Genomic DNA, 19,025 nt, shown 5'->3' with positions numbered 1-19,025 from the left:
ATGTATTTTTTGCATGAGGACCCATAACACATTAAATCAGGAGAAACTGTAAGCTAACCTCCGCACCTCGACGAAGTATTTCATCATGGTTATATCTTTATAGCTCCCCTTCGCTCGGCTTTAAACTAGTTGCGAGTCTTTAAACAGACAAACAATTATAAAAAAAAAAAAAGTTGTATACAATTATTCAAACAATTATAAACCCATGTGCTGCTTGGCATAACCGCAGTCGACCTACAGATGGATAGACAAAATCGTCGAAATAATGTTGACACGTTCTAACCTGCGATGATCGCAACACAAGGTTGTTCCCTGCACGACCGAAAGGTTAGCTTAGATCGCACGGTGATGCAACAAGATCATCAAAAATGTAATTGTAGACGTCTTACTATTATCCTCTCGTCCGGCAATCAATCCCCTAAAGATCGACATGATTTACGTTATAGCTAACAAAGTACAAATGAAATATACACAATACATGTAGCCAAACCGGCAGCCATTCCCACCCTAATGTTGATTCAGGTCAAGAAGTTTGATCTTTAAGATCTTAATTTCTAATGAATTCCAACCTCCCTATGCGACGTTTAAAAAGAAAAGATAGGGCTTTTTTAACACACTTGCATGTTCCAGTCAAACAGATTCGCATATTTCATCCGACTCACAGACGGATTTCTATTTGGTTTTAGACATTTGATCAAATTAAGATATGCTAAAACGACATTATCAACTATCAGATCACGTGTTACGTTTCTGTCGAGAACAGACGAGGCTGGTCAACGAAGCAATCGTCACCACACACCCAAAGCACCGCATAAGAGAAGCTCAACCAATGAAGAAGTTCTTCCATGGAAATAAACGATCATGCGATGCAAACGAACGAAACACACATCAACCGTAGCAAGACTTACGGCACACTCATCAGAACCCAAACCATGAGTTGGCAAGGTCTTCAATGAGTGAGCTTAAAGTACAGGATCACCAGAATCGCCAGAACCAGAGCCACCATGATTCCCCCGATGATCCACTTGTTCCGATCCATCCTTCTTGACATGGCAGTCAGGATCTTCCTGCTCTTGCTGATGTTGTCGTCGACTCCATGCAGCTGCAATCCAACAGGAACTAAGAATCATCACATATCATCGTACATCATATGCAGAATAGAGAGCTTTTGTTCACTGCATGCAGAATAGATTCTGCAGAGCCCTTTTGTTTTCCTACATCTACAACAATGGGCTAAAACAACTTACTGGTGAAACACAGTCTTCGCCTAGAAAAGGTTGCAAAAACAGACTTCAATGGAGGATGGAACTCCAACAAAGCAGATTAAAATAATCATCGGCCACCAACCTAGCTGGCATTGTCAACCCAGGGATTCTACTTGATTCCCAAATGTAACACTGGTGAGTTGATCCCTAATTCAACCTAATGCAACACTGATGAAGTCTACATTTTGTCAGGTAAATCCCTAATTCACACCCAAATGTAACACTGATGACCTTAAAGCAACCCGACGTTTGGATTTTTCCAACACTAAAAATCTACCAAAGGCATCCCACCATACAGTTCTTAAAAACACCTATTCTGGTTAAATGCATTAGTGAAAGCCTATAACACTTGGAAGGAGTGTTCATGCCCCTCCAGGTTGTCCTATCCAATGCGAAAGAATTTCATATTAAGTATCCTTTTTAAAAGTTAATTTAACTCTCAAAAACCATAGCAGCTTGCTTTCATGATCATGTAAAAACTACAGCATGTTGAAGACAAGAAGTATCTACGTGGATGTCTGCCATTTGTCTACCAATGACTGATCAACTTAACAAGCCAAAAACTCCTTGTATAATATATAAATGAAATCAAGGAATTTTCTTGAAAGCAACATATTCTAAGAGTGCATTGTGTGTGTAATCGACATTTCTAAGTTCACCTTTTGGAAATATGTTTATGATTTAACTAAAATAACCAACACAGTCCCTAGGAACTGCTAAAGCATTTATTCAAAAGATCATATTCAGAATTTGGAAGAACTAAATTTCAAAAACTTTTGCACTGGAGAAAGTTTTGGATTTGCAACACATGTTTCCAGATAAAGTCATTTATGTTTGTAATCCTTGATACCATTGGCACTTAATTTCCCTCTGTTCAGCATTAAACCATAAAAACACATATCACATGTGGCAAGTATTAGATGATTGATGAAAAGCCAACCCCAACTACGGCAGTCATGAACTACATTTATGACATCAATTTCAGCTTATGAATAAATATCATTTCACTAGCATGCACTAATCCTAGTAGGTTAGCCGGAAAAAAGAAACCAAAATTTTTTTACAGTCTCGAATTTTATGATTCACCGTCAGATTGGTTTGGACTGTGATTTTCACATAAACAAGCATTAAACTATTAATGAAACTGATATGATAGATTAACTCATAGATAAAGACCAAAAAGTGATAACAAGAAAAATATCATTAGCAAAGAAACATACCGTGTTATGGGCATGCAAGAGAGATTGCCGTTGTTGATGTAGGTCCTGAAGAATTGAAACACCAAGTTCTTCTGTCTCTAGCATCGTCCTTCTACCCTCCTTTATCCTGTCAGTAGACTGATTAAGTCTCTCTGTTGACATCAATAGCCGTCCCCTTTGATCAGCAGAGACCTGCAGCATAAAATATTCCAAATATAATGGCATATACAGTCGGAAAGGTTTGAACATTTTGCACTTAATAACCTCTAATGTCTGATAAGCATGTTAACATGTTAACAAAGCACAAGTAAAAATCATTTTGTACAGTTCAGTGATTTAAAAAGCGCTAAGCGCCAAAAAACGACAAGGTCCCAAAATGCCCGAGACACTAGGTGCTCATCCAAGCGTTTGCTTGAGCGAAACGAGATGCTCTAAAATATAAAAAATATATAATATAATTAGTAAAGGGATAAAAAATATCACTGACAGTGGAAAGTAGGTAGAGAAGCAATGGTGGCGGAGGATTAGTCTAAGACAGCTGCGGCAGCGCTGCGAACGACAGTAGTGGACAGCAGCAACGGTAGCGAACAACAACGACAGCGAAAGCAACGGGAGAAAGACTTGGTTAGCGATAGAGAAATATTCAGTTCGCTACGTCTGCGGCGGAGGCAACGACAGAAAGTGTCGGCAGCGGAGGCAGCAGGAGAAAACACAAACGAGGGTTGGCTTGGGGAGTCGGGGTCGCGTGCAGCTTTTGAGGTAAGGAACTACATGCGTTACTTGGTCCAATCGAACCAACTAACTGCTATCGAACTAAACCAGACTTAAAAGTCGAGTTCGGTTGCCTTATATGAATCGCGGGCTAGCCCGAAGCGCCCGGCGCCTAGGCTCGGGCGAGCGCCCAGGCGGCGCCTCATTGAAGCGTGTCGCCTGGTCCTCATATAAGGTGCTTGAGCCTCGCTATGACTCACCCGAGTGCCTGGGCGAGCGTTAGAGTGCTTATTTAAATCACTGGTACAACTTGAGGCTAAGATATGAAACACCCATAGTTACATAGATCCACATCTCATAATATATATGCTACTATGTACTCGATAAATTCGAACCTACAAATCTATTGATAACGTGATTCTCTTTCTCTAGAAACAATGCAGGTATCATTAGAAAAAATAAGGATAGAAATACCGCTACTCTAGCAAGGGACCATTCTTGATATATCCACCATAATTGCCACCAACCAGGCCCAAACTACAACATCCAAATCCACCAAGTGAAAATCCAGCAATTAGGTTTAGGTGAAGTATTAATTATTCTTTTCTTCTATGCCAGACACCTTCCAGCTCCATGTCATCTCCAAATAGTCAGTTATGCACATCACATTGTTTTAGAATTTAGAGTACACTTCCAACCTAATGTGTATAACCCGTACATAAAAAGGGATTCAGCTTTTTTTTCCACTCTTTCTTCTTCATAGTGTTCAATAACATTCAATTTCACAGAGGCATGATGTAAAAAAAACAAAAAATTAAAATGGTGACGAAAAACATGGAAAACAACTTTCTACCATAAGTTTTTATTTCACCTCATATGAGTTGACCTAGATTAGTCTTATTTAATTCTTACTAAAGTATTGACATTTTTGAAGCTCTTGATTAATCTCACCCAGTCATAGAGTCCAGTGCTGCTAATTGGTTAATTGCATATAGATACAAAAAAAAACCTATACTTGGTAATTTATAATGCAACAGGTTTTTCCTTCTTCCAATTGCTTACTGTGTAGGGCTAACTACCAAGGCAAGAATAATGAATTGCCTAAATATTAAAAAATTCCAAGAGCGAGTTGGAAACAGCATAGAGACAACAAAAAAGTTAGGATCGCAAATAGGTGCCCTATCGGCCTGTTGGTCCAAGATACCAATGTAACAAATCACAGAATTAGAAAAAGAAACAAAGTAACATATAATTGCATGGCTACTGGATTAACATGCATGCAGTGTGGTGCCCAAACTCTAATAAGTGTAAAACAAGAATACGAGGCCTGTCATACCGCTATCATGTCAGCCTTCCCCGACTCCAGCAGCTCTTCCCTTGAAGCTTGGGTAGGATTAGGGGTGGTAATTCTTTTCAGTTCACTCTTCAAGTTGTTAAGGTCTGATTTGTATTCCCTCAGCTTTGCCAGCAATCCTGCCTTTACACTTGGCTGCAAGCTTCTCGCTTCAAGATCCATCTTCCTAATCTATAAAAGCAATCCTTCAAACGTTTCAGGATAAAGATCTTGCTTATGAATGTAGCAAGTATACCAATCGGGTACATTACCAAATTTTCTGCATCATCCAGGCCAGCTTTGATTTCCGAGACCTTCTGCTTCTTTTTCTCTGCCAAAAGAATCCATTTTTTTGTTCAAAACAATTAGATCAGAAATAATTGTTCACGGCAAAGGCAATGGGAAAATTAACAGTAAATTCGCTAATAAAATAATGATACCTCCATCGAGATGAGCAGCAGATGTGCATTTACGCGAGAGAGACGCGGAGATCTCACAGTATTGGCGCTCGTAGCCATCGAATACCTCGCTCATCGTGATCGTACGCTGCTAAACCCAAGTCGACTCCAATGTCTAAAACATATTAGCAATCTTACCAAAGGGGAAAACGCATTCATCACATAAGCCTAGTGATCAATGAATCCTGATGCGTGAGAACCGATAATTATCCTGCGTCAAAAATCCTAACCCTAGACGGGCAAAAAGTGTCCTCAAATCCAAGGACGACGTAATCGAAATACAAGAATTCGACTGCAAGAAGAAGAACCAAAAGAATCTGGAAATTAAACCAACAAATGAAGATCGTGGTAGAACTTATTGAGGAATAGTGAGATGAAACCCAAATCGGAGAAGAAATCCACGAGGATGGCATCAACCAGAAGGGATAAAACATTGAATTATTCAAGAGACTAATAATTACTGATACAATTAAGAGTCATCGGAACTTACGGCTAATGAAGGACGGGGACGACGATGGAATCGGAACCAGGGAGAGAGAGAGGGAGAGGAGAAAGGGTAAAGAGCCCGGACGCGAAGAAGGAGAAGGTGGCATCGGATCGGGGACTCCTCCCTTGTTATAGGCTCGCGTTGCTCCGTCTCATTCGTCAACGATCAGCCATCTAGGCTAGACCGCCATCCAGCAAAACGCGCCCCTGGGTTCCACCACATCGATCTCTCTGTCTCTTTGTCTTTGGGTCCCACGCTTAAGCTGATGGATAAAAGGCGTTTTTTCCTCTTTGGTAATTGAGCCAAGACGCGAAAGCCGCCGCACCCATTTGGAGACACGCACTAGTGCGCCACGTCGGAAAAAAGAACATAAATGTCTGATTTCGTCGCATCGATTCACCCGAATACAACAACATAATATTTATGTAACATATATATTTAGCACCTTAAAAATAATATATATACTTTAAAAATAATATATTTAGCACCTTAAATTTATTAATAAAAATCAGATAATTAAAACAGATAGTAAAAGAAAATGTTTGTAGGCTAATTATTAAAATATTCATGCTTTGGTCGATCTAAGTATTTGTATTGGTAGATGAAAATATTGAGCTTGATTGATATAACTATACTTTACATATAATGTTTAGCTAAGCGTAGGCGTTCGTTGAGAAACCAGATTATATTTGAAGCAAAAGGCAGCTGGATATTATGTTGTCATGATAATTCAGAACTTACAATAAAATAACATCTGATTAACACCTATATATATCACTATTACAAGCCATAATTTTAGTATATCATGAAGTTTAATCGCAGGACCGACTATTGAGAAAGGGCCATTTACATACTTAGGCCTCAATAATCGAGCATGAACGTTGTACACAATTACATGGAATTAAATGAACTTGTCATATTCAAATTTCTCCAGCCTTCAGCAGTATATTTGCATCGCAGGAGAAGATTGCTAAGCAACTTCCTTAGAGAGTAGGAACAATTTGCTAACATAATAATGGTTTTTCATGTCCACATCAGGCACTGAATCCCCTGTGGAGAGAGCTCCAGCGGTTGGAGGGGACAGCGGCGCACGCTTGAGAAGCCACCTCGGCCATCGTCTCCTTGCTAACACCCGCATTGCAGATGTTCGCCAAAGACCGCATATGTTTCATCCCATATTGCGATAGAGATCCACAGTGGCTTTCGAAAGTCCTTACCTGGAAAGAAAAAGAGAAGAAGCATCAGGTCATTGTGTCACTAAATTGTACCTCGCTATATTTGCCCAAAAGAGCTGGATAAAACACACCGATTGATTTGCCAATAAAATATCCAACACAAGAGGCTTAGCTTAGGTCAAAAATTGTACCACGTCTAACAAATACGATACTGACACGTAAAGCCTCAAGGATGCCCAATTGCTAATAACATTATTATTAACGCTATTTTCTTTTCTTAATTCAAGACAAGAACATGTATAAAGGCCTGTCTAGAACGTGACGTTAACATTTATAAGAACCCTCATGACAACTTCCATGCGAGCATACAATGCAAAAAATGAAAGGCCAAACAATTTTAAACCAGTCAGACCGAAATTGTTCAGAAGTAAACCAATCAGTCTACTCACCATTGACTTGAGGCAGGACCAGTCATCCACTAAAGGTTGGCCTGCAGTTCGAACAGATTTCAGCAATTCTGACGCTTTCCCAGAACCAAACAGCAGCTTCCCAATGAGTTCTATGCTATTATCTATATGCAACCGATGGGACATTACTTCGAGCAAATCCTTCTGAGCATTGAGTTTATGAGAAGAGCCTTCGGGCGCCCTCCGATACTTGAATAAAGAAAAGAAGATTTCAGTCATAAACAAATGAAGAAATAAGAAAATGGTCATAATCATGAAATTTTGCTGATCCAAAACCATGTAATGTGTGTAGAGACCAAAAATAATCAGAAGAATTAACTACAAGCAAACTACAGATAAAGGATAATGCCAACCTTATGCCAGAAATAAACTAGATCTGCATCCCGTTGGTTCACAACAGCCTTAGAAAATGACAATAATGAGTTATCATCAACGAATGTGGCATTTTCATTTAAAGGATTTGAACCCAAGTATAAGAAAAGGTCTTTCATGTTGAGTTCTAGATCCCCATATTGCATGACATGTGAACCAAACCTATATGTTTCAGAAACTGCAGTCCTGGTCTTGACCTGCAAACACCATTCGAACAAGTATATCAGACCCAAAGGCCATCCAGACAGGTGATATGCAATAAGGAAGCAGAATCTCAAGCACTTACAAGATGATACTGCTGCTTCAATGTTTCAGTCCGCAGATTGTGTATATCACTGCACATGAAAGTAAAACTTAAACTTCAGATATACAACAGAAGCCACACGAGTCATTTCTCCATGATTGAATCTTAAGGAAAGAGACAGGAACTCAGAATTCAATAAAGGAACCTAACCAAACAATTTTCATAAATTCAAGCTAATCCATATTAACATGGACAAGATTAGGATCATTCCTATTCTTGGTTTTGGTTACAAAATCTTCCAACTTTATTAGTTATACTACAGAACCACAGTTCTTTAATCTACTTAACCATCACAGTCAAATGCTGCAAGTTGTAAAAATTACTTGGACAAATCCAAAAGGGAAATTTTAGTTGATTTACATTAATGCCAACAGAGGTGAAAACAGAACCAGAACAAAAATTTTGTTGCTCAAGTATATTACTGTTAGAAACTTGCACCTAAAAAAAGAAATCAATTACAAGAATTAACAATACATCTCTCAACATATATATATGTCTCCAGAAAAATAATTTATAATTTATTTTCAAATGAAAAGGTAATATAACCTGTAAATATCTTTTATAATAAATACGTATCTGAGAAGGATATACCAGAAATGTTTGTAAGTTTTTAATTGCATAAATTAAGATTTTAATGATCTATCAATAAAAAAATCTTAACCAAATTTCAGTTAATAGATTTGGTTCATGCACCTGTCCTCCATCCAAGCAATGCTGTACAAGTCTCCCAAGCAGGTATAGTACTCTTGGGGAGGGCTAGGGTCTTCTCCAGGGCAATAAGTTCCCCAACTACTCTCGTAGGCATTCGATGCTGTGGTTGCATAGATATTTATGTCTTCAGGGAGAAGACCCTCAAATATGCTCCCAGATTCACAAGCTTCAAGATAAAATACCTGAAACAGTAGCAAAAGAAGGTTTTCAAACTTGGCAGTTCTATGCAACTATGAGATGTAAAGAAATCTTACCATGCTCTTGTAAGATCCAGATGCGTGCTTTTTCTTTAACACAGAAATCAAATCATCAGCATAAAGGTAAGGATTGGTGGGCATCCCTGCAAAGTTTCAGTCAGTCTAATGCTTTTCAAAATTGCAGATTTTATTAACATATACTACAAGTAACAATAAACAATAAGTTAGTAACCCGTTCCCCCCGTGATATTATCTAATGGTACTCTCTGGTTAAATGGGAAATTCTCAAATGAAATAAAGAAGAATTTTGCTTAATATGATATAAAAGTATTACAACCATCAAAATCATGACTATTGGGTTAGATCAAACTTTATAAAAAGCAGAAACTATGATTGTCTTTAGAGCATGCAATCAGGAAAAGGAGAACAAGAGGGAAGTCAAGTGTTATCCATATGGTATGGGTCAAATTTCTTGACAAGCAGAAAGAATAATTTCCTTTCGAGCAAGAAATTAGGAAAAATTAAAAAAATATATCATGTAATATCTACTATGTAATGGCTTGACATCAGCTAATCAAGTTACTAACCAAGAACCCCAGGTCCACCATGATCAGAGTAGAATATGAAGATATGATCATTTGGACCGCTATCAACAACCTTTCCACTTCCTCCAGTTAGAGCGGTTTTATTTCCAAGAAGAACAGCAAAGAAGTTGTTCACATTGACATCATCTCCAACATAATCCTGAAAGGAGTTATATCCCCAGACTTAGACAGTGAATCACTGGTGAATGACACAAATAAAAGGTAAACTATGATACAGTGTGCACCTTTGGAACTCCAGCATAAACATCCCCACCCTCTGGGTGATTGATAATGGTCCCCAGTCTAGGATTATCCTCACTGTATGCAATGTCATCATACATGAAAACAATAATATTCTCATCTTTCAGTCCACCATTCTTCATGATTTGATATGCATGACAAATATCTGCCTGAGTTCATGTTTAAAATGAGAAGTGTTAGAATATTCACAAAAGAGATGGGATTCTTGAATTTTTTATTAAAGATAAATAAATTTTGAAAAGGGATTTTCTCTGCCAAGAACAAGGATCAGAAGGCACAAAGTGCAGAGCTAAGGTGAATTTGCATAACAAGAAGAAAGGGACATAAATTTTAATATTCCAAAATCTCCAATCAGGACCAAAATCACTATCTCAGTTTTTATAATTGAGACGAATTATTTAAGTATTTCAGCAGACAGCAAAAAAGTAGAAATTATAACCACCTTCCATATCATCAAAAAGATTGTAGACAATTTGAACTTAATTTATGCTCAAGAGTTTCATGTACCAATGAAACACAAAAAGAAAGCAATATAAGATTTACCACATCAAGCTTGGACAAAAAGAAACCTTGAGTGAACAATGTTTGTGATATGGCATTATATAGAAATTCTAAGTCGTAAGCATCTGACAAAAATATAACAAAATGAGACTAGGTTTCACCTAAAGCTCATAGAAATTTTAACTAATGTTGTTGATAGCTAAAGACAACACACAATCTTATGTCACCTAAAGCTCACAGAAAGAAAAAGGAGAACAAGGAAATAGTTAACCAGTAAAATTGCAATACAAACCATGTAATACGTGCAAGCTGCATAGGCAAAGCTGATACAAAGAAAGAAAGAAAAAAAAAAAAGCAAAGTCAAAGGGATTAAGAAATCTGGAAACAAGGAAAAATTGAGATTCCAAATAATCATACTAAAGGTCATAAAAGAGACTTCTCTACAAGTGCTTCCAAGATGCATTTCGAATATCCGACCCCACCATACTTAAAGAAGTATTACTCATTTCTCCAAACATATTATGCTCCATGTGTGGTCCCTGGGCTCCAATTAGGTTGTACAGATAACCCACAGTTACAATCAGTCCAAAAGGATATGAAAAGGACCATCAAAGATACCTACATCAAGTTCTTGCAACCAGTGTAACTCTTCCCCTTATCACCTTGAGACACATAAGCAAAAGATTTTAGATTCCTGCAGCCTTCGTGTCACAGTTCTAACCAAAACTTGTGGAGTCAAGTAATTCAGCATCATATATATATATATATATATATATAGTTTTTAAAGATAATTGATGCAAGTTTGAGTTTCAACTGACAACTAACTTATAGTGGCTGATGGGCATTAACTACAATGGAATATATACAAGTTTTTCAGGTTTTGGAGGGTTTTATATGCAGAACTTCAATTTAAATGGATAAATAAGAAAATCACTGAACAATTTTGGGAGAGACATTTAATTTTATATATACAATTTTGCATAAAATAAAATTGCGTACTTCTTTCACATAAATAAGTTATTTATAAGCAAATTTTAAGCAACATGAAATTCGAACATCTAATCAAGTAGAGTCATTTTTTGGGCTACATATGCTATCAGGTAACGACAGACACCCAAGAGTGGACCAAATGAAGCGAATGAAATAGGGAACAAGCACATGAAGACGCGTTACAACAAAAGATCTATCATGTATCCCTCGAGGTCAAACTCCCATGAAGTCTTCCACAGATCTTCCAATTCTAAGACTCATGCAAAAGAAACGAAAAACAAAAAATATTTCTTATTCTAACTCTGCTCTTTAAATTCACAGACCAAGAACAGTAATTAAAGCACAACAATATAAAGGTCTCAACATATTAGAGTTAGAAAAATCCACCTTGATGTCCTAAAAGGTGATCACCCCAATAAATGACTTTTTTATTAGAAAGGAGAATAAGTAAAAGATTACTCCATGCCAAAGCAAACATTATACTCTCCCCAAAGAGAAAAAGGTACACAACAAGCGCAAGAAAGAAGAAAGAAGGGATCGAGGAAGAAGGACAGCCACCTGATGCCGGTAGTTGAAGAATCCGTTGGACCCGGCGATGAGGACGGCCCACCTGGTACCCACCGCGTCATCGTCGCCGCCGAGATGCAGGCCTGCGGCGCGATCGGACGGCAGCCGAATCGTGTTCGGTCGGGCGTGGGCAAGCAGCAGCAGCGGCAGGAGGAGGACGGCGGCGAAGGGGGCGCCGAAGGCGGAGCTGCCCATCGTGACGTGTCGTGTCGGGTCCGGTCGGCGGCGGGGTTGAATGAAGAAGCGGGGGTGCGGAGGACCTTTTATAAGCGGCTCGATTCTTGGAACGTGGCCCACGACGACCCCGTGGCACATGTTTTAAAGGTCGTGCTGTTCCTGATGGACTAATCGTAGCGGTTCGCCGTGGAATCGGAGTTGATTGCAAGTTTGGTGCGGGACCCACAAAAAAAAGGAGGCCTCGTGATGTAGTAGACCCGCGGAGCAAAGAACGGTAACGTAGTCTGAGCTACTGACTTGAACATCTTTGAGAGAGAGAGAGAGATATATATATAGTATTTTAAATTTTAGTGACAAATTGACTCCTTCTCTTTACACTACGTTTTGATGAGCTATAGAATAGAAATAAATTACATTAATCACAACAATTTCATGTCAATTTCAAGAAAAGAAGAAGATATGAAGTGATGTAACCATGACAAGAAGAACATCCATTTTCTTACATAAAAAAAGTACAGCAAAGAAATATGAAATGTATTTTTAACTCAGTTTAAACGGAGGAATTGGTAAGATTTACCAAGAAAATTTGGTGAAAATAATTTATTAAGTAAATTAAGTGTATATATGTAATATGTGTAAATAGGATATATTTTAAAAGGCAAAGATGTGAAATAATGAAGATCTCTCTTGAGGAAGAAGAGATTCAATCCACATCTGCATAAACTAATATAAATGATTTGAGAATGATGTTCTGAAAATGATACCGATAAATAAATATTTTAGAGGACATGTAAACCCTCCCAAAGAAATAGTTTGTGCTTGAATAGTTATTTGAATCTTTTGACAACAGTATCACCTTTATTTTCAGTACTATCAATCAGCAAGAAGGTGACATTTTACTGTGAACCAATTCAATGAATTAAGCCAACATGAATGGGGGGTCGGCGTCCAATTCAGTGGTCATTTACTTGACGCAGAAGGAAGCAGAAAAGACTCCCACCCTTTGAGCAACGAGTATAGCAAACAGTGAATGAGTGTATGGGGGCAAAGTATTGGAAACAGGGGGTGGATTCATGAGTGTCTTTTTTATCTTTCTTTTGTTCTTTAAGAAATCAAAAGGGTGCATGCAGCAAAAGTATCTTTGAACAAGTTGATGCATTTTCTCCATCTAATTTAACAACAAGTTGTGCGGAGAAACAAGACAAAAAGTCTCATACATCTTGTCAAAAGTGGGGGGGGGGGGGGGGGTGTTCTTCGTTGATGACACAATGCCTCCTTGTTTCTGCCAATAGAAGATGATGAGATGAGGCTTGATAGAAAAAGTCTCTTGTAATAATCACTCAATTCATATATTTATCCTTTTCAGTGACAATGAAGTGTAATTATCCATCCAAAACTAACGAGCATATTACTATTAATAGTGATAATATTCGTCATCCTCTCTCATGTCAAAATAAAAAAATATATTCTTAAAATTAAAATTATAAATAGAAAACCCTCTAACGATAATCTTAGTTTACTAATCAAAACATCAACCATATTATGTCAGACATGGATCAGATCGGATTGTAATTAATCTTTATTAGTTATTTCAAATTAATTATTATGCATGTAAAAATTTAATTTACATTAATATAATTCAGAAACCCATTATGCAATTAAAATGTTAAAGGTATTCAAGTATATTTCCTTCACTTAAACGAACAACATAATTTCCCAACTCTTATAAAACAAAGGAGGACATGTCCATATTAGTGGGCATGATGAGCTTGTCAAAGATTCCACACAAGTATTGACAGGTTGCGGGTCAAGACGCACACTCGAATCCATTCGAATCAAACAAATTTGGACAGATTCCGAACCCGTGGGGCCCATTTAGATTCGGATCCAATGCAGGGGTTAGGAAGAATGAGCGCAAGCACATCCATGTCTTGGGTTCGATTTAATACATTGATTTGGAATCCACCCTGCTTATCGTGTGGGTATCAAAGCAGGGATTATTCCCTTGTTATCTAATGGACTAAGAGAAAGACAGTTGACTCTCTTTATTGATTGGATATTGACAAAAATCTCATGTATTGGATCATCATTTTTCAGTCGAATATAAAAGCGCTTAAAAGCTTGACATCATCATCATCTAGAACAGGCATGGATTTCTATGTCGCTTACCCAAGAACTAAGTATCTAAAATTTTCAAAGGAGCCTTAGCTGGAAGGAATCTTTTGTTGTGTACGCAACCACAGAACAAATAGTGTTCACTGATCGAGATGGAGATTCATTGTCGGCTGTCAATCCATTCCTTGCAATAATCACTACCACTACTACTAAGCCACGGAACCAGAGATTGGGATGGATGGACTGATTGCTACTTGTATTGAACTCTTCCTTCACGATGATGTCGGCAAACAAAAAATTGCTCTGCAGTCAGTAGGGAGGGACATAGGACCAGATGTAAAAACCAAACATCTAAGAATCCGTCGGTGACACCCATGTAAAGGCTCCTTTTTATTTTAAATCACGTTGTTGCATCATCCAAAGTGATTATTTTCCCAATAGCTGGTGTTGGTACACCTACGTTACCCGAAAGAGACAGAAAAAATTAGATGGAAATGATCATATCATACACGAAAAGGCAGAAAATGGCAGAGGCAAATAGAGCTATTGCATATTTTTGTTAATCCACCATGAATAGGAGGATACACGTGAAATCCATTCATTTCAATAAAAAAAATTAATAAAATAAATAAATTATATCTTTCTCGAAAGAAATTAAAAGGAAAAAAAAAGATGAAACAAACAAATCCACTTGAGAATAAGAAAGAGAAACTTATGAAATAAGATCTGGTCCTGTGGGTGTAAACATCCATCGAGCATATTTAATATTTTGCATCTTAGAACATCATACAGGGCTTTAAGGATTTATATCAAAAGTAGTCTGGATTCAATGAACCTCAAGAGGTGGATGGAGAAGGATCGTGGAAATTTCACCACCCTCTTGAATTCCATGGATTTATATCAAAAATAGTCTGGGTTCAATGAACCTCCAAGAGGTGGATGGAGAAGGATCGTGGAAACTTCACCACCCTCTTGAATTCAATGGTAAAAATCGACTACTTAGTCGATGTTTATTTTCCTAATCTATAAGAATGATAAGAGTACACAATAATTTGCAGAGAGAAAAATTAACACAACCATCTCTCTCTCTCTCTCTCTCTCTCTCTCTCTGTTGTGGATCTAAGCTTTTTGATAGTGGACCCAATAACAGTTGTTCATCCTTCTCCTTCACAGGCAAGCAAACCGATAGGCTCCTTGTCTTCTGTACTTCTGCTACATCAGGTGATGACAACAGGTTTTGCCGCACACATTCCTGGCGCACTCAGCCACTTGGAATCTCCTCTCTCTCCCTCTCTCATACTGTGTGGCCTATGTCCAAGATTCCATATTCCAAGGTGATAAGACTCCTATCTTTTTCTCTCATTACAATTGGTGAACCTCAAAGAAAGCAACATCACTCGAACCTATCATGAATTATTGCAACAGCATGAGTCACTGTAATTGATGATCCATGTACAGTGGAAATCCAAGACTAATTTGTCCTTCACAGGAGCTTTCTTCTTGGTTTATATATATATATATATATATATATATAACACATATCTATCGCTTGCACGCTTCAACAATCATGGCCAAGTTTTTCTGCAATTGGTCCCATTGTGCCATGCAACAAAATATCAAATCCCAGTGTCTTGATCTCAGTACTCGATTGATGTCTAATCGATAAATTGTTGGCCTATTTAGCAAGTATGTTAGAGAGAATAATCAGTTTGCATCCTCCTGAGACAATTGAGAATGAAATAAAAAGACAGGCAAAACATAGTAATTAGAATCCTGATCGTCGAACATGATGAGGCAGTACCTTTTGAGGGTTAACCAGGATGTAATAAAGTCAGGCTCATGTATGGCATGAGATCCTCCAATCCACCTGCGGCTTGTGATGCTTTTATTTACTGATGTCCTCTTGGATCATTCCTGCATAGAATAAAAGAGAAAGGAGGGAGATTGCGACACAAAAATCTAGATAAGAGTGGCTATCCAGATTGACTCATCATGCACTAAACTTAAATCTTATGACGTTTCCTATAATATTTTTTTGGAGCATCATAAGTTTACTTTATCAGCATCCATAGTCTTTCTATTTCTTGCTTAAAATAAGCCAACTTGTGCATCTCATTCGATTGTTGTTGTTATCGCCTACAAGAAGATAAATCATCATAAATAAATCATAACAAAACAGCTTGAAGTTTCTTTCAAGAGCATCACTACCCCAATCACTCTCGTCAGACAACACAAGTGGTTTAATAGATAAGATAATAATAAAACTACATGAATGGTCCAGATGCTAGCTTTTTTTTCTCATAGTAGTATGTTTCTGATAGCATCAACGTAAAGATTGAGAAGCATCGTCAAGGTTTCTGTTTTCAACAAATAGCCTCAACTCGTACAAGGTCTGGCTTTGGGAGAAACCTATCACAATAATATGGCCCTGAATGCACAATTCCAAATTTTGGATGGGAACAAATACATGGATTTCGGTGATTGGTAGTGTCAATCAGGTTCATCAGTCAAAAGAAAGTTCCTGCACAATTTCAATATGAACATGAAATACCTCACCTAGCTTTGCAAACAGTCTATTATCACCCTCAACCTATTATGACACAATCCCATAAATGAGGGATAGATAATACAGAGCACTTTAGATGCACTGTACACAAGCTGAAGCAGTGCATGATCCTTTGCCCTGAGACAACAAAAAGAACAACATTTTTGCAAGAACAACCTGAACTACAAGGTTTTTGGATGTTCATATTTTCCGAACTATATAATAAGCATACAGAATTTTGATAACATTTTTTAAAGATTTAATTGGGTGAGAACTTGCTAGAACCTGTAAGCAGGTAGAATAGAACCCAATATACGCTTCAACATCCCCAATAGAGCCCAATATGTACTTTAATATCACATCTCATGAGCTCCTATCCATCTCATGAGCCCAATATACTATCTTAAAGTTTTAATTGGATAGCCACAAATCCTAAAACCTTAAGCTATTAGGAAAAGAGACCAATATTCTTTAGCAGCATTTAACATGTCGTTACCAGTTCCCCACGGATACCAAGTTTGGTGGAAGATGGAGTGGACGAACACACTGCAAGAAACAGCTGTCAACAAGAAAACGAACAGTATTTTGGGAAAGGGACGAGGATAATGGGTTCAAGAACGGATGGATTAGAAGAAGGTTACTCTACCGGGCGTGCTCCCGGACCGTCTCCTCTTGATCTGTACCGGAAAAGGAACCATCGGAAAGGAATTGGTGTAACAGAAAAAGGCAAGATCGTCATGCCGAGCCTACAAGGAGTGATTAGGGGAAGAAGAATTCTCCAACCTCGGAAGTGCATAGCGTGGGAGTCGTGCTCGACACCGCCAACGCCTCCTCCTCGATCTGCACCAGAAAAGGAACCGGAAACGAGTTATTGGAGGAGGAAAAGGCAAGATCGTCGTGGTACCCCTGCAGAGAAGCCGACACGGAGCATTGGAAGTCGATAGCCTGGGAATCTCCGCCTCCTCCTCGAGGATGCTTCGTTCGCCCCATTACCATTTCAGCTTCATCGATCGATTGATCGTTTCTCCGTAGCAGAAGCGGAGAGGGACTCGTCGCGCCGTAATGCGCGTTCCAACAAAGAGGCCCACTTAATACCCTTAGACTATGCTTTAGCCCATTTCATGGAGCCCATGAACACTTGGTTGGATATATATATTATATTATATTATATATATATATATATATAACATTTCTGCTCAAATTTATAATTTAGACTAAATATCATCTTTAGGGATATACATGACAATTAAATATCACATATACTTATAATTAAAATTAAATAAAATTACTTCTTAAAACATATAGTTATTGAATAGGAAAGAAGTTGAATGTATTGAATAAATATTTTTCTTTTTTATTGTGAATGAATTAAAATAAATACTTATATGAGTGAAATAAAACTGCTTAGAAGTTTGTAGTAAGAAGATAAAATATTATTTGTGTGCACAAAAATAAAATTGAAGTAAGCATATGCACTATAAATTATTTACCCCAAGATTGATAAATTTTCGTTTGTCATCATACTATCAAATTAGATGTAGCAAGAACTATAAACAACTAGTTTGAATAGTGATATTGATAATATCTAAATGATAGGTCGATAATCCAAGCAACTTGTCGATTAGATTCGAACGACATGTGATGGTCATATCCGAGGACACATGGTCACAAACGCATCGCACATAACCAAATGTTTGATTATTCGACTCCATGATAGACATAGTCAAATAAATAAGCTTTCAGAACGACTAACATTATACCATACCTTTGCTCAAAACGTTGCACGATCTCCTATCACTATTACTGATTTCAAACATAATAATTTCCAAACCACCTATAAAAGGGACCTCAAGATACATATTTGCTATTTCAATATTATTAGGTAGTCGAACGAATCCAACTAATTATCAACATTCTGACTTTGACAACTAACTTGATCTTCGAAGGAACATTTGTCCGAAATATCCCCGACTTAATCTTATAGTGTCAACGCCTCGAGAAACTACGACTTATATCTCTAACTCAGACAATTAGAATCTGACTTAACAAATAGTAAATTAAATATTTGATTTAAAAGGATAAAAAACAAGTGCTTGATTATTTGATTTAATACAAATCAAAATTAACTTAAAAAATGTTATTTAAGTTTGTAGCAGTTATAAAAATTATTTCAGGAATATAACTTTCCCAATATATCAAAATCTTAGTTTATGTTTGAGAAAATTCGGAATTTAAAATTAAATTTTTAGTATAATTTATATTTAAGATTTCCTTTTTCAAAAAGATTAGCAAATTTAAGCAAAGGAAAAATCTCAGAATTATTATAATTACTAAAGAAATCCAAGTTCTTTTACTTTAAAATTTCAAAAATTTTATAATTTCCTTTTTTTAAATTAAAAAAAACAAATAAATTTCAATACTTTAATTTTCACATAAAAGATTCTTTAAAGTTTGAAAATCAATGTCCTGTTTCCAAAAATAATTTCTTTTCATAACAAATGTAGCAATTAATTTGCTATAATTTTTCTTAAAAGAAAAGGCCAAAATAGATATCGAACTTTCCTTTTTGACTTTCCAAATTCAGACACACTTAAATTGGTTATTCT

The 19,025-nt window shown here is 37.2% G+C and overlaps 3 protein-coding genes across 16 annotated transcripts; all 3 read right to left on the bottom strand.

The window, feature by feature from the left end:
- Positions 1-830: 830 nt before the first annotated feature.
- On the bottom strand, positions 831-5,610 carry LOC135639920 (vesicle transport v-SNARE 11-like). Of its 2 annotated transcripts, none has more exons than XM_065153937.1 (6): positions 5,457-5,610; positions 4,949-5,054; positions 4,781-4,839; positions 4,512-4,700; positions 2,486-2,656; positions 831-1,102 (listed from the first exon to the last, which is right to left on the bottom strand). In XM_065153937.1, the coding sequence occupies exons 2-6, from the start codon at positions 5,040-5,042 to the stop codon at positions 950-952; spliced, it is 666 nt and encodes a 221-aa protein (XP_065010009.1). In that variant the 5' UTR covers positions 5,043-5,054; positions 5,457-5,610; the 3' UTR covers positions 831-949. The 2 variants fall into 2 exon arrangements, with proteins under 2 accessions (XP_065010009.1, XP_065010008.1); XM_065153936.1 differs by having other exon boundaries at positions 4,949-5,081; positions 5,457-5,601.
- Positions 5,611-6,190: 580 nt separating this feature from the next.
- Positions 6,191-11,836, bottom strand: LOC135641000 (vacuolar-processing enzyme-like). The gene is made up of 9 exons (XM_065155933.1): positions 11,574-11,836; positions 9,509-9,673; positions 9,267-9,423; positions 8,737-8,822; positions 8,465-8,664; positions 7,754-7,802; positions 7,449-7,664; positions 7,078-7,284; positions 6,191-6,670 (listed from the first exon to the last, which is right to left on the bottom strand). The coding sequence occupies exons 1-9, from the start codon at positions 11,775-11,777 to the stop codon at positions 6,488-6,490; spliced, it is 1,467 nt and encodes a 488-aa protein (XP_065012005.1). The 5' UTR covers positions 11,778-11,836; the 3' UTR covers positions 6,191-6,487.
- A 1,980-nt stretch (positions 11,837-13,816) lies between these two features.
- Positions 13,817-17,515, bottom strand: LOC135640159 (uncharacterized). Of its 13 annotated transcripts, none has more exons than XM_065154343.1 (5): positions 17,203-17,515; positions 17,066-17,096; positions 16,916-16,978; positions 15,676-15,788; positions 13,817-14,330 (listed from the first exon to the last, which is right to left on the bottom strand). In XM_065154343.1, exons 1-4 carry the CDS (start codon positions 17,413-17,415, stop codon positions 15,760-15,762), a joined length of 336 nt encoding a protein of 111 aa, XP_065010415.1. In that variant the 5' UTR covers positions 17,416-17,515; the 3' UTR covers positions 13,817-14,330; positions 15,676-15,759. The 13 variants fall into 13 exon arrangements, 6 of the variants coding, with proteins under 6 accessions (XP_065010415.1, XP_065010418.1, XP_065010414.1 ...); XM_065154346.1 differs by having other exon boundaries at positions 16,916-16,965; XM_065154342.1 differs by lacking the exon at positions 13,817-14,330 and adding an exon at positions 14,721-15,593.
- Positions 17,516-19,025: the final 1,510 nt, after the last annotated feature.

The sequence above is a fragment of the Musa acuminata genome, chromosome BXJ3-6 (assembly GCF_036884655.1).
Source record: "Musa acuminata AAA Group cultivar baxijiao chromosome BXJ3-6, Cavendish_Baxijiao_AAA, whole genome shotgun sequence".
NCBI classification, from domain to species: Eukaryota; Viridiplantae; Streptophyta; class Magnoliopsida; order Zingiberales; family Musaceae; genus Musa; species Musa acuminata.
This window is presented reverse-complemented; position numbering and strand designations above follow the sequence as displayed.